This window comes from Doryrhamphus excisus, chromosome 2, assembly GCF_030265055.1.
Source record: "Doryrhamphus excisus isolate RoL2022-K1 chromosome 2, RoL_Dexc_1.0, whole genome shotgun sequence".
In the NCBI taxonomy this organism is placed as follows: Eukaryota; Metazoa; Chordata; class Actinopteri; order Syngnathiformes; family Syngnathidae; genus Doryrhamphus; species Doryrhamphus excisus.
The window spans coordinates 29,280,812-29,293,967 of NC_080467.1; the positions used below are offsets into that span (position 1 = coordinate 29,280,812).

A 13,156-nucleotide genomic window follows, 5' to 3' on the forward strand; every position below is an offset into this window, starting at 1 on the left:
GTGATGACACCACAGCGGGCCCTGCATTTGTCTTCCGTTGTCTTATGATGAACATCCAGCAGCAACACGATGTTTTGAAACCGAACCAAGTCCACCATAATAACCAAGAAATAATAATCAATCATGTTTGTTTACATACAGGCGTGTTTGTGATCACACACACGTAGCGTGCCCTCATTGGTGTCTGTCAGGGCGCCATCTTTCACCCACGCCCCCCTGCTTGCGCACCCCCACCCCGACCCCCCTTCTTCATTTGTCTCCTCCTCACGTCTTTCTGTCCTTTACATTCATCATCACAGAGGCGGCAAGGATGTCCAACATCTGTCATAGTTTAGCTCAAGGACGTATAGAGGTCGTGTGTGTGTGTGTGTGTGAGAGCTAATACATGGTCTGGCCTGGACCCAAGGACAGAATGGGGACACGGGGCTAAAAATGGATGTTACCTAGCACACACACACACACACACACATGCGGTTTTATGTCTGCAGTCGTCCATATGAGCGTTGGTGCTGCGAGGGGCGGGGCTTACTAAGGAGACATTTTTATTACCGGGGGTGATTTGTCGCTACTGCAGAGTTTCTGCGTCACTCCTCATTTTCTTCTTCCTGTTTTTTTCTTCGTGTTCCTGTTCTAGGAGGACGAGACAGGCGAGGGCCGCTTCAGTTTCCCGGGCTACGGCGTGGGTCCCGGTTGCCTGCAGGCCAAAGACGGCATGGCCATCAAGGGCAACAACAACAACGCCCCGCCCTCGGCGGCGCCGGAGAAGAGCATCGAGGAGATGAAGAAGCTCTTCATCAGTCGCGCCAAACGTATCGACACGGTGTCTCGCGTGGCCTTCCCGCTGGTCTTCCTCATTTTTAACATTTTCTACTGGATCATCTACAAGATCATCCGCAGCGAGGACATCCATAAGCAGTAGACGCGCCGGCTGGCCCCGCCCACCCCCCCGTCCTCATTGTAGCCCCTCCCCATCTAATGCATGGCTGCCACACCCACCCCTCCGTGTGGGACGAGTCTAACCAAGACACGTGGTGAAAGTCATGTCCATGTCCATCACAAACTTTAACTCCGCCCCTAACAGGAAGTAACAAAGCAATGCAAGAATATTTACATGCCCCCCCACACTTCATAACACCCAGCTGCTGTGATGATCACATGACTGAATTACAACAAAAATGGCTGACTCATTATATTTATTTATTTATTTATTTATGTGCCAAACTGAGGTCAAGTGACCACACTTGGACAAAAAGACCGTGTTTACATCTAATTAGTGCTTCCTCTCTGTGACCCCGCCCCCCCCACCCAACACCGTCACGTGACACGCAGCTTCTCTATGCAACCATTCATATGCAAATGACGTCAGCTATGCCCTCTCATACATGCTGGGACTTACTTTTATGACTTCAAAAACGAGAAAAAAAAAAGAAAAAATAAACATCTCTTCATTACCAGCAGGGGGCAGCAAATTCACAAGCAATGGCTAACTTTGTTATGACTCAGCTAGCAAAACTATTTTCATGTACTTTGCTTGGTTTGGCTAGCTTAAACGATTAGCATAACATCATTCAACATTCTCTTTTTATTTGAGTTGCTACTGCTGGTTTGTTAACAAAGTTTGTGTGTTCTACTTTGTGTTATTTACACTCGTTGGCATCCATTATCCTTTTTTTTTCACCGAAGCTCCTTGGTTAGCTAGCACCGCCTCGCCAGGACGTCTTCCGGTGTGAATTGAAGTTCCCTCCGCGAAGTTATGTTTTTCACTTCCGCATCCGAGCTAGCACCGCCTCGCCGGGGACGTCTTCCGGTGTGAATTGAAGTTCCCTCCGCGAAGTTATGTTTTTCACTTCCGCATCCGAGCTAGCACCGCCTCGCCGGGACCGTCTTCCGGTGTGAATTGAAGTTCCCTCCGCGAAGTTACGTTTTTCACTTCCGCATCCGAGCTGCTTTTCCATGTCCGTGGTTGCCGTGGCAACAGCACCTGTCAAGAAGTCAACATTTTTTTTTTGTGTGACGTGATGGTTCCTACGTGCCATAGCCACTGAAGCTAGCCTTGCTAGCTAACAGAGGTGATATTTGTGCCATAGGGGGGCGGGGCAAAGCGGGGGGGCGGGAACATATGAACACGTCATTCCAAATAAGGACCTATAAAAACATTCTGTGCTTCCATTGGAGTAGCTTCTCCAGCGTGAGATCATGTGACTTCTTATTAAACGCGGGGTTTAAGAAGGGGGGGGGGGGTCTGAGAGGCTTCTAGAAGATTAGGTTGGATTTTGAAAAGTAGCATGTTTTGATTTTTTGATGAATTTAATTCCAATTTGTTGCATTTTGATGGGCGGCTGAGACGAAGTTGGATCTGTTGATTTGCTTTGCACACGTTGGAATGGCCTTAATTTTGCTTTCTGAGCTTCTGTTGTCAACTGGCACCAAGTGCAAACGCTTTGAGTGCATATCTGAGCAGGATGGAAAAAAAAAAAACAAGTTGCGCAAATACCTTTTATTTTCATGAATCCGAGAAACAATATTTTGCATGAATATTAAGAGATTGGCAGATATTTTGCTTGCACAACATTGTGAAGCAATTTGAAGAAGAGAAAAAAAAAGAATGTAGCGTTTCTGCTGTTTATGTATATATGGAAGTATTTATTGAAATATGTCACACTACTAATTCTATTAACCACAAGACAAAACGTTTTATGAAGCTGTTTTTTGAACATTGTCGACAAGCTTGTTGTTTCTCCACTCCAGGATCTGTGTCATGTTCAAAAAAAAAACATTAAAAACGGCAAAGAAATGTTTTGACGTCTCTTTAGTTTGTTTGTTTTGCTGCAGTAACTGCCATTAGCCGCTTGATGGCAGTATTGGGTACCTATTCTGCTTTTTCCACTTTTCCGGCCTATAAATGTTGTTAGAATGTTCTATTCCCGTGTTAAACTGTGCCAAAGTTTAATATTATGTTTATAAATTTGAAGTATACTCAGAAAGAAGTTTGAGATAGCTCTTAACGGTTGTTTTCAGAGATATTTTAATAACACCGACTCCCTGTGACTTCACAGTGAACCGGACTTCCTTATGTGGGCGTGTCCGGAAACAGAGTGTATGCTGGCCCCTCCCCTTCCGCTCTACCGCACCAGTTCACTTACACTGATTGTTAGCACGGAGCTAACACTAATGGCTTCCAGGAAATGTTTGTTCAGGTTTGAAGGACTGCTAACGTACCGAAAGAGGTGCCTAAGCTGGACTATCTGCTGATTCTGACGTTTGATGCCTCTCCAACGTCGAAAGCGAAAACTGTAAGTCACAATTTATCAGCGTTCTGTGTTTATTTGGTGTAAATAAGCGGTTGTCTGTCATTATAGAGTGCGTACAAGTTAATGGTATGGAAATTACTAGCTCAGCCATGTTTGGAGTTGTTATTATTTATTTAAGCACAGATAGCCCCCCCAAAAAAAGTGTATTTCTTTTTCGACTTTCGCCAACCGTCCCCATCCGTGTAACAACAACGTCTAATTTCCACATTTCCACTCCCCATGTTGTGCTAACATTGTCTACCTATTGCGTTCATACTCTTAATAGCTGCTAACCACTTTCCAAGTCGCTATACAAGGGGTTTATTCATTTATTATCAACCCCTATGACAAACTTAGACAGTTAGGTAGGCTCGACAGTAGTCCGGAAACGCTTGCTAATGTGACCAATCACAGCGTAGTGGGCGTGTCGTGAGTGGAATACATTAAAACAAACCGTTTTGGAACTCTAAGGAAATCCAGTTGGAAAAGGTGTAGAATTTATTTTGGAATTGATTTAAGTTTTATGTGCGGGTTATGGTGTTTGGCTGCTTTGTAGGATTCCACAACTCATTTAGCATTTAGGGAAGGGAGTTTCATAAATGAATGTCGAAACGTGTAACTGTTTGGTACAGGCATGTCAAAGACAGCTATGAGAAGGGCGGGGGGGGCTTGTCAGATGACGAAGGCGGAAGTCAGATGATGCTAATCCATGCTAATATGTGCGTTCAATTGCTCTGTTTGCTATTCCGTTATGAATAAAAGCTTACCTCAAGAGGAAATTTAGCTTCTTTCCTTACGAACTGTGCTCTATTTTACTTCTGATACCTTGAAACGGAATATTACGGTTTTTATTCTGGTTGTTTGTGTATATGTGCTTTGTGTGAGACGATACCTGTCGACTGCAATATATGTAAACCTCTGTAATGGTACTTTTACTGGTAACTAGTTACTTTTGTAGTGTAGTAACTCAGTTAGTAGCTCAGGTACTTTTTTTGAAGAAGTAACTATAACTGATTACTTTTTTCCAGTAACGTCCCCCAACACTGGCTGTGATTGGCTGGCTGGCGACCAGTCCAGGGTGGACTCCGCCTCTTGTCCAAAGACAACTGGGATAGGCTCCAGCATGCCCATGTCACTCATGAGGATAAGTGGTAGAAAATGACTGACTTTTATTGTCAATTTTGCTTTTTAACGTGGCCCCGATACTTTATATTGTTTTTATTGATATGTACAGCACGTGTTGCATTCATGTACTCTGCATGCAGTTTGACGTTTGTGTGCTTCACTGCTCTTTTGTTGCATTTCGGTGAGTTCAGTTAGCAAATAGTACTTTACGGGTATGTAGGAGAATAAAGATACTGTTCTAAGAACCTAAATAGTTGACAGCAAAAGTTGCCACGTTTATGAAGAGATGACAGGAAAGCGTTTTAAAACAGTAAATGACTTTAATTTAGTTGTGTGGTGTTCAGGCGAGCCGGCAACACGATAATGGCAAAGAAGCGAAGAAACAAGTTGAGCTCGTTGATACCCGACAGGCTAAAAAAAAGAGGAAGAAGTTCACCACAGATCGACGTCCTTTTTAAGAAAACCGAAGAAAAGAACCAAAAAAAGTTCTCCTCAAGTCCACCAGTCCACTTCAAGTTCAGCTTGGAGAAACAAAAAGTCCCAAAATTCATGAGCTGGCCACGGGGCGGGGTCACTGCAGGGGGCGGGGCAGCAGGCCAGAAGACGAGTCGACGACGGCGGCCATCGTGAAAGAGGGACTGGACAGTGAGTCAACTAAATATGCGAAGGTCACGTGAAGATCAATTTGGTCAAGTCCAATGGTTCTTGCAGGAAGTCGAACATCACTGACGCTGAGCCGGGTAACGCCCCTCGCTGGGTCCCGCCCCCCGGCCGGAACCGAAACTGGGCTTCTGTGTGGCTCCTCCGCGGGTCGGGGGGCCTCTGGGGCCGCTGACACGCTCTCTGGGACCGCCGGGTCCTCCCGGTCCACGGGGTCTCACGTCCCGTCTGTCGCCTTCTCGGGCCGAGCGGGTCTTCTTCTCCTCCACGTTGAGACGCACGTAGCCGCGTAATTTGATGGGCTGGGGACACGAGACGGCGGGCACCCGTCACTACAGAGCCGCACTTTGGATGTTCCCGAAACAAAAAGGCAAACGTTGGACTCACCCGACTGTTGAGGATCTTCTGGACGGGCTCGGCGGCGTCGAAGACCACAAAGCCAAAGTTGGGAAGTTTGCCGCCGCTGTTGATCCGCAGCTCCAAAACCGTCCCGTATTCTGCGGACCATGGAGGACACCATGTGATTGGTGATGTCATCGCCCCCCCCGCCGCACAAACACTTACGCTCAAAGAATTCCTTGAGTTCGCTCTTGTCCGCATTGTGGGGAACGTTGCCCACGAAGAGCTGATGGGCGTCGGGGTAGCGGATCGTTCGCCGACCTTCCGCCTCACCCTGCTCGCCTTCACGGACTGCAACACAAACACCAGTGAGTCGTTAACGCCACTTCCTGTGTCAGCAGGAAGTAACGGGTACACGTACCGGGTTGCGGTCCTCTGTTCACCGGCGCCGCAGCGGGCGGCCTCTGCTCTCGGGGGCGCTGGTCTCGTTGGGGTCTCTGCGACACTGTCTGGGACTCTGACTTCAGTTCCATTCGGGTCTGCAAGACAAGACCCGCGTGCGCATTTGGGAACGCCGTTCGTGTTTGTTTAACGTCGGCCGGGGAGTGGCGTGACCTTACCGGTGCCGTTGACGCGGCTTTGACCACGTGGGGCGGGATTCCTGAGACGGGGACAGCCCCGCTGGGTGGGAGGTTCTTGCTGGTCACCGAGGCCCACGAGAACGGCTGCAAAGACCATCGTGTTAGCGCCTCGTTAGCATCGTTAGCATCTGTGTACGAGTTTTGCCTACTGAAAATGGCACCCGCATTATTTAGCTACTTATTCCCTTCTTTTTAATGTTGGCTTACACCCACTCAAGCTAACCCCCGCCCCCCTCTGTGTAGCCAAAATGGCGCCTGAGGGCGGCCGCCATTTTTCCGTATAACACCCAGGCCCTGACATTTTTTTTCCCGTACTTATCAAAAGACCGAGCGTACGCCGCGAACGCAGACCGACACTCACCCGGTTTTCCTCCTGGGCGGCAGGGGCGGGCTCGGCGGGTTCTGCGCCGGCGTTGAGGGCGGGGCTTTTCTCTGTCTGCTCATTGGCCGCGTGCGCGCCGTCGCTTTGCGACTCCGGTGCGGCGTCCTGCTTCAGGTCCGCCGCCGTGCCGTCCGCCGCCGCCGCTTCCTCGCCTTCGGGTTCCGGTTCCGGACTCGCTGCCACTTCCACGTCGTCGGCAGGAAGTGCCGCTTCGGAACTACACATAAAAGAAGTTATATGATCAAGAGATACGTTTATTGCACAGTTATTGCACAGGATTTTTAAAGACCTGTGATATCTCTACTTTACGCACTTTGAACGCATCACAATGTCACTAATGTGGCTTATTAGCGCAGTGGGTGTGTCTTGGAGGAGGGGGGGGTGGACTTTTTGTGCTATCTCCGCTACCAAACCCCCCCACCCCCGTTCCAGAGGACATCCCAGCTGGTCAAGTCGGTCCTTACCAAGGTTGCGCCTCGTAGAAGGAACTGGACTCTTCGGGCAGGATGTCAGGCGAGGGAACGCGCTCCTCCATTTCCTCCACCTCGTCCTCCGACTCTGTACGCACACACATTATTAGTTAAAGACGACAAAAGGGGGGTCAAAAAGGGGTCGTCACCTTCGGGGGCTTCAGAGTCCGAGTCGGCGAAGACTTCATCCTGGTAGCGAAAGACGTCATTGTGAACGTAGAACTTGTTAGCGGCGGTGCCCTGGAGGACGACGAGAACACGAGTCAAGACACAAAATGGAGGACGACGTAAAAAAAAAAAGACATAACGTTATGAACCTCCGGCGCCAGGATGAAGGTCTGCATGAACTTCCTCATGGGCTGCATGTTGTTGGACAGCTCCCCCATCACCTGGACCACCACGCCCTCGTTGAGCGTGGCGTGAGCGTCCACATGGCGGATCTTGGTGTGACAGTCGCAGAAGCTCAGCGCCATGACACGCTTGTGGATGTCCTTGAACGCAACAACGTTCCCGTGTTAAGACACACTTGCGTCGTTTGTTGATGCTTACGTGTTCCGGAACGTACCGACTGGCCGTAAACCGCCTCCAGAGGTTTGCCGTTGGCGTCCAGACCGCCGTGAACATACGAGGAGTTCTTGCCGTAAAACCTAAACACACACATATCAGCGTAAGGCACGGCGGTGGTGTCGCACGTGGGCGCGTGCACCCGAGCGTGAGCGTACCTGTGCAGGTAATCGGGCGCCTGGTTGAGCAGCGTGTAATACTGTCGGACAAACTCTCGCCCGACCAGCTGGGCACTTGGCTTCTCCATCACCATTTCTTCTTCTTTGCTCGCTGGAGGCTCCTGACAACACCACGTTAGCACGCTACAAAGTCACGCCAGCCACGCTAATTTTAGTATTCGACAATAGTGCGTTCACACAAATAATGCAAGTTCCCGAGTTCCATTGAAAGCAGCTTTTTATCATTCATTCATTTTCTACCGCTTTTCCTCACGAGGGTCGCGGGGGGTGCTGGAGCCTATCCCAGCTGTCTTTGGGCGAGAGGCGGGGTACACCCTGGACTGGTTGCCAGCCAATCACAGGGCACATATAGACAAACAACCATTCACACTCACATTCATACCTATGGACAATTTGGATTAGCCAATTAACCTAGCATGTTTTTGGAATGTGGGAGGAAACCGGAGTACCCGGAGAAAACCCACGCAAACTCCACACAGAGATGGCCGAGGGTGGGATTGAACTCGGGTCTCCTAGCTGTGAGGTGTGCGTGCTAACCACTCGACCACTGTGCAACCAAGTAGGATTCATTCATTCATTTTCTACCGCTTTTCCTCAAAAAAAAACCCACGCATGCACGGGGAGAACATGCAAACTCCACACAGAGATGCCCGAGGGTGGAATTGAACCCTGGTCTCCTAGCTGTGAGGTCTGTGCGCTAACCCCTAGACCACCGTTCCGCCCAGCTTTTTATCAAATTTTATCAGTGCTTTACAGAATTAAGCCGGCCGGGTCGAAGGGACCCGAGGATGGCACCCCCTCAGCAGATCCGACACAGCCCCCAGTGTGGAGGACCCCCCCCCCCCCCGTTCCCCTGAGGAAATACTGGAGTTAAAAGCTAAAAAATAAACGCATAAAATAGGACTTAAAAAGATAAGAAAAGTTAAAAAATATTAGTTAAAAGCCTGATTTAAAAAGGTGGGGGCCATAGTGGCTAAATCAGGGGTCTCAAACTCAATTTACTTGGGGGCCACTGGAGCTAGGGGTCTGGGCGAGGCTGGGCTGCATCAGGTTTTCCAAAAAAAAAAAAAAAAAAACGCATTTATTAAAAATAATTTTTTAAAAAAAAAATAAAGAAAATTAATCAGTAATTAATCAGTAATAAATAAAAATATAATAATAATAATACAACGGCAAATAATAAAAACTTCACACATGACTTGACACATGCTAACTCGCAAACTAGAGCGCTAGCGACCTAAAAACGGTAGCCTTCTAGTTATTTCCTTTCAACTTAAATAGCCAAAAACTTACCACTTCCACACGGATAGGGAGGATAACTATTAACAGTTATTTAACCTTTAACATGAACATGAATCAAATGTAATAATTTTTTTCTGGGTACACGATACCATACGGCATCCATATCATATCAACATTAAACTTTCATACCACATTTGGCCCGCCGGGCCGCCTGTTTGAGACCCCTGGGCTAAATGCTGCCTCACCGTGGGTTTTTCGTCCTGGGTTTTGGTATTGTTAAAAAGGCCAGTGCCGGAGGATTTTGTCCCATGTAAAATGAAAAGACCGCCATAATGAAATAATCTCGTTTTTTTTTGTGGCATCACATGAGAATCTCAAATAAAGATGAAATTATTATAATTTCTTGTGTTTTTTTCCCCTACATAGATCACGATTAAATAGATCAAATTGTGGCGATGTACATTACTACGGGCACCGTTTAGGTCATGTGATATAATGTAAGCTAACGTGTCATCAGTGTAACATCACTAACACATAGTGACTATAATGTAACTTCCCTTTCACTGTTTTTTTTTTTTTTTTAAATTGTGAAAAAATGTGACGTAGCGACGCATGAATGTACGCTTTGACCGATTAGCTAAGTGGCCAGAATCGGCCCCCGGGGCATTTCATAACCGCACAGCATTTGGAACCAAGAGATCAGGAAGAGTGCATGTAAACGTGAACGTCACATTGATGTGACAAAATGACAGGAAGTGGGCGTATTCTTACAGCCGCTTTAATAAAAACGACACACTTTGTATCAGGATTGGTCTTTAACGTTATTGTTTATCCTGTCTAATTAAGGACGCCATGAGAGCTTAAGAGATTAGAAGGTATTTCTCGTTTAGGGAAAAGCTTTTAATGCCCAAGCAGTAGCTGTAGTAATTCTACATTTGAGCGAGCTAATTTAGTAATATAAGTAATAGTAACATTTCACTACTTCCGGGGTACCGCCCTCGAAGCATCATGGGAACTGTAGTTCATTTAGGGTAAACAAAACTAACCTGCGATCTATTTTACATGTCTTTAAATAACGACACATCAACACAAATGTTTGCTAGTAGCAGCTAACAACCGCCATTACCATTTAACGTTTTGTTTTACTTTTTGTTCCAATTTCTGGAAAGTAAAATATTGGTTAAAAAATATTATAACTCGTCTCGTCGGCTAAAGCTAGCCCCGTATCGTGACACCGCTAATTCTAATACTTTCAATAGCTGCCATGTTGTTAGCATGTTAGCTTACAAGCAGCGACCATGTGACCCAGCCGGCTCAGCAGCAGCAGCAGCAGCACGCGCACAAATACACGCACGCGCAGTGCCGTCCCCCCGGTTTGGGTCCGGGTGAGCCTACTCGCACGTCGCCGAATGTTCCGAATGTATGGAGGCCTAAAAAGAAGCTAGCAGGCTGAGACTAAATAGTTGGTAGCGGAGGCGTAGAAAACACACAGAATAATAAAAGTACAAAGTATAATTGTATATAAATGCGGACAAAAGCCAGGAGAGGGCAGGCGGCCATGAGTGAAAATGAAAGCATGGCGGGGAAGAAGAACCGGAAGAAGGCAGTCACGACGTGAAGCTGTCTGACGGTTGTGACTAATTCCCGTACAAAATCGCCCACAACAAAACGGTACTGCATTTCATACGAATCTTATCTTACGCAAACTGAGCATTAAACGTTACAAAACGTATTCAGTTGTAGACGATATGGCCATTTTCCAAGCGTGCTAAAGCCAAGCGCTGCTAACATAAACTAACCGTCTCCATCCAGGCTATAGACGGCGCCCGGCAGGACGACCCACTTGACAAAAGAAGAAACAAAAAGGTATCTTTGAACATTCACATGTGATTCAAGATAATTGTTTACTCACCGGAGATTTGTGATCTAATGGGTAGTCGTTTGGAGCAAAAGTGGTCTTTGAATGATGACGATTAGTAAAACAAGCACTTTCACAACGTGCCTCCTTGCTTGCCGGTTTCAGCTGCGCAGCCGCAAAGGACGTCCCGGCCCCTCGGCGTAGTTTCAACCAATCAAATCCACGTAAAGCCGCTTTCAACCAATAACATTCAGGCACTGTTGAGCCGACCAGCCAATAACCAATCATCAAAACTTTGAGAAATGGCTACATAATAGTTGCACTTCTGCCGGTTCGTCGCTTGGGGGCACAATACGCATGTTTTTTTTATATAACAATTAAATTAAACCGAAAAAGGCTTTAAATTCAAAATATTTATCAAATTCCAGATGGGCAACATTAAATAACACTGCCTATATAGACACAGGGTCAAATTATGACAACAAATAAATAAGACATACATAAATGAAAAGCAAAAAAGGGGTATATTCCCTTAATATATATTATATTGTTGTAATTGTTAGGTGCTAACATGATGACCGTTAACATGTTAGCATTTTAGCTAATTTACTCATAGGTAAATACACACATGCCATGATGTCGGGACACTATGGGACTGCCTCAACACTTTATGGACTTGGCGCTTTCTTGCTAGATGCTACCATGCTAACTCTTAGCATGTTAGCATTTTAGCTAATTTACTCATGTCTAAAGGCAAATACACACATGGCATGATGTCGGGACTATGTGACTGCCTTAATACTTTATGGACTTGGTGCTTTCTTGCTAAATGCTACCATGCTAACTCTTAGCATGTTAGCATTTTAGCTAATTTAGTCATGTCTAAAGCCAAAAACACACGGCATGATGTCGGGACACTATGGCGACCCCCTGAAGACTTTTGGGACTTGGTTACTTCTTGCTAGACGCTACCATGCTAACTCTTAGCATGTTAGCATTTTAGCTAATTTAGTCATTCATAAAGCCAAAAACACACGGCATTATGTCGGGACACTATGGGACTGTCTGAACACTTTTGAGACCTGGTTACTTCTTGCTAGATGCTACCATGCTAACTCTTAGCATGTTAGCATTTTAGCTAATTTACTCATTCATAAAGCCAAAAACACACGGCATTATGTCGGGACACTATGGGGACCCCCTGAAAACTTTTGGGACCCGGTTACTTCTTGCTAGACGCTACCATGCTAACTCTTAGCATGTTAGCATTTTAGCTAATTTACTCATTTATAAAGCCAAAAACACACGGCATGATGTCGGGACACTATGGGACCCCCTGAACACTTTTGGGACCTGGTTACTTCTTGCTAGATGCTACCATGCTAACTCTTAGCATGTTAGCATTTTAGCTAATTTACTCATGTCTAAAGGCAAATACACACATGGCATGATGTTGGGACATTATGGGACTGCCTTAACACTTTATGGACTTGGCACTTTCTTGCTAGATGCTACCATGCAAACTCTTAGCATGTTAGCTAATTTACTCATTTATAAAGCCAAAAACACACGGCATGATGTCGGGACACTATGGGACCCCCTGAACACTTTTGGGACCTGGTTACTTCTTGCTAGATGCTACCCAAGCTAGCTCTCAGCATGTTAGCATTTTAGGTAATTTGCCGCTCTCTAAAGGCAAATACTCACATGGCGTGACGTGGGTACGCTACGGGACTGCCTTTTCGCTTTTGAGACTCTGTGCTTTTTTTTTTTTAGCTGCGACCGTGCTAACTGTTAGCATGTTGGCATTGTAGCATGTCAGTTTTTGTTGCTAAATTCCTCGTCTAATGTACGCACGGCATTGCTCGGCGGCACGAGTTGCCAGATTGTTGCAAGTCTTAACGCAGCCGCGGACAGCAAATGGTCCTGCTGTGTGTGTGTGTGTGTGTGTTTGCACGCTAATTATAGCCTTCCTGCGACTTTAATGTAAACTGCAGATCCCCAACACCGGTGTGGCGAGATATTCTTCACTCCTGAAAGGAAGTACGTAAGTTGCCAAGTACAGCAAGTCAATATACGGTAAATACGGTGCATTTGGCAAACTAAAGCAATAATATGAAATTGTTGTACAGTCTTGTTGACATTGTTTGAAAATTCCCTTGGGGGGGCACAGCTGCACATTCTTCAGTCTGGATGAGCGGGCGTGGATGGTGGCAGGGTGCTGCCTCCGTTGCTCAGATGTACTGTAGGCGTGGATGTGGGTGTGTATCATGTACCCAGAAAAAAAAATTATTACATTCGATTCATGTTCATGTTAAAGGTTAAATAACTGTTAATAGTTATCCTCCCTATCCGTGTGGAAGTGGTAAGTTTTTGGCTATTTAAGTTGAAAGGAAATAACTCGAA

At 46.4% G+C, this 13,156-nt stretch overlaps 3 protein-coding genes across 9 annotated transcripts in view; 2 read left to right on the top strand and 1 right to left on the bottom strand.

Moving 5' to 3' along the window:
- glra1 (glycine receptor, alpha 1) overlaps positions 1-2,798 on the top strand; it is a 123,782-nt gene extending 120,984 nt beyond the window's left edge. For all 5 annotated transcript variants that reach the window (XM_058064702.1, XM_058064703.1, XM_058064699.1 and 2 more), the window contains one exon: positions 635-2,798. In XM_058064702.1, coding sequence (XP_057920685.1) covers positions 635-919 — 285 coding nt within the window. In that variant the 3' untranslated portion in view covers positions 920-2,798. The remainder of the gene's footprint in view (positions 1-634) is intronic.
- A 205-nt stretch (positions 2,799-3,003) lies between these two features.
- The window catches only part of LOC131119338 (seipin-like), a 46,490-nt gene continuing 36,337 nt past the window's right edge, over positions 3,004-13,156 (top strand). For all 3 annotated transcript variants that reach the window (XM_058064704.1, XM_058064705.1, XM_058064710.1), the window contains exons 1-3: positions 3,004-3,293; positions 4,319-10,563; positions 10,705-10,758. The gene's annotated coding sequence lies outside the window, so the exon portion shown is untranslated. The remainder of the gene's footprint in view (positions 3,294-4,318; positions 10,564-10,704; positions 10,759-13,156) is intronic.
- On the bottom strand, positions 4,716-10,971 carry g3bp1 (GTPase activating protein (SH3 domain) binding protein 1). Its single transcript, XM_058064698.1, has 12 exons — positions 10,805-10,971; positions 7,630-7,751; positions 7,473-7,554; positions 7,225-7,398; positions 7,057-7,147; positions 6,902-6,995; positions 6,417-6,654; positions 6,035-6,139; positions 5,836-5,953; positions 5,640-5,765; positions 5,463-5,572; positions 4,716-5,377 (listed from the first exon to the last, which is right to left on the bottom strand). Exons 2-12 carry the CDS (start codon positions 7,722-7,724, stop codon positions 5,138-5,140), a joined length of 1,473 nt encoding a protein of 490 aa, XP_057920681.1. The 5' UTR covers positions 7,725-7,751; positions 10,805-10,971; the 3' UTR covers positions 4,716-5,137.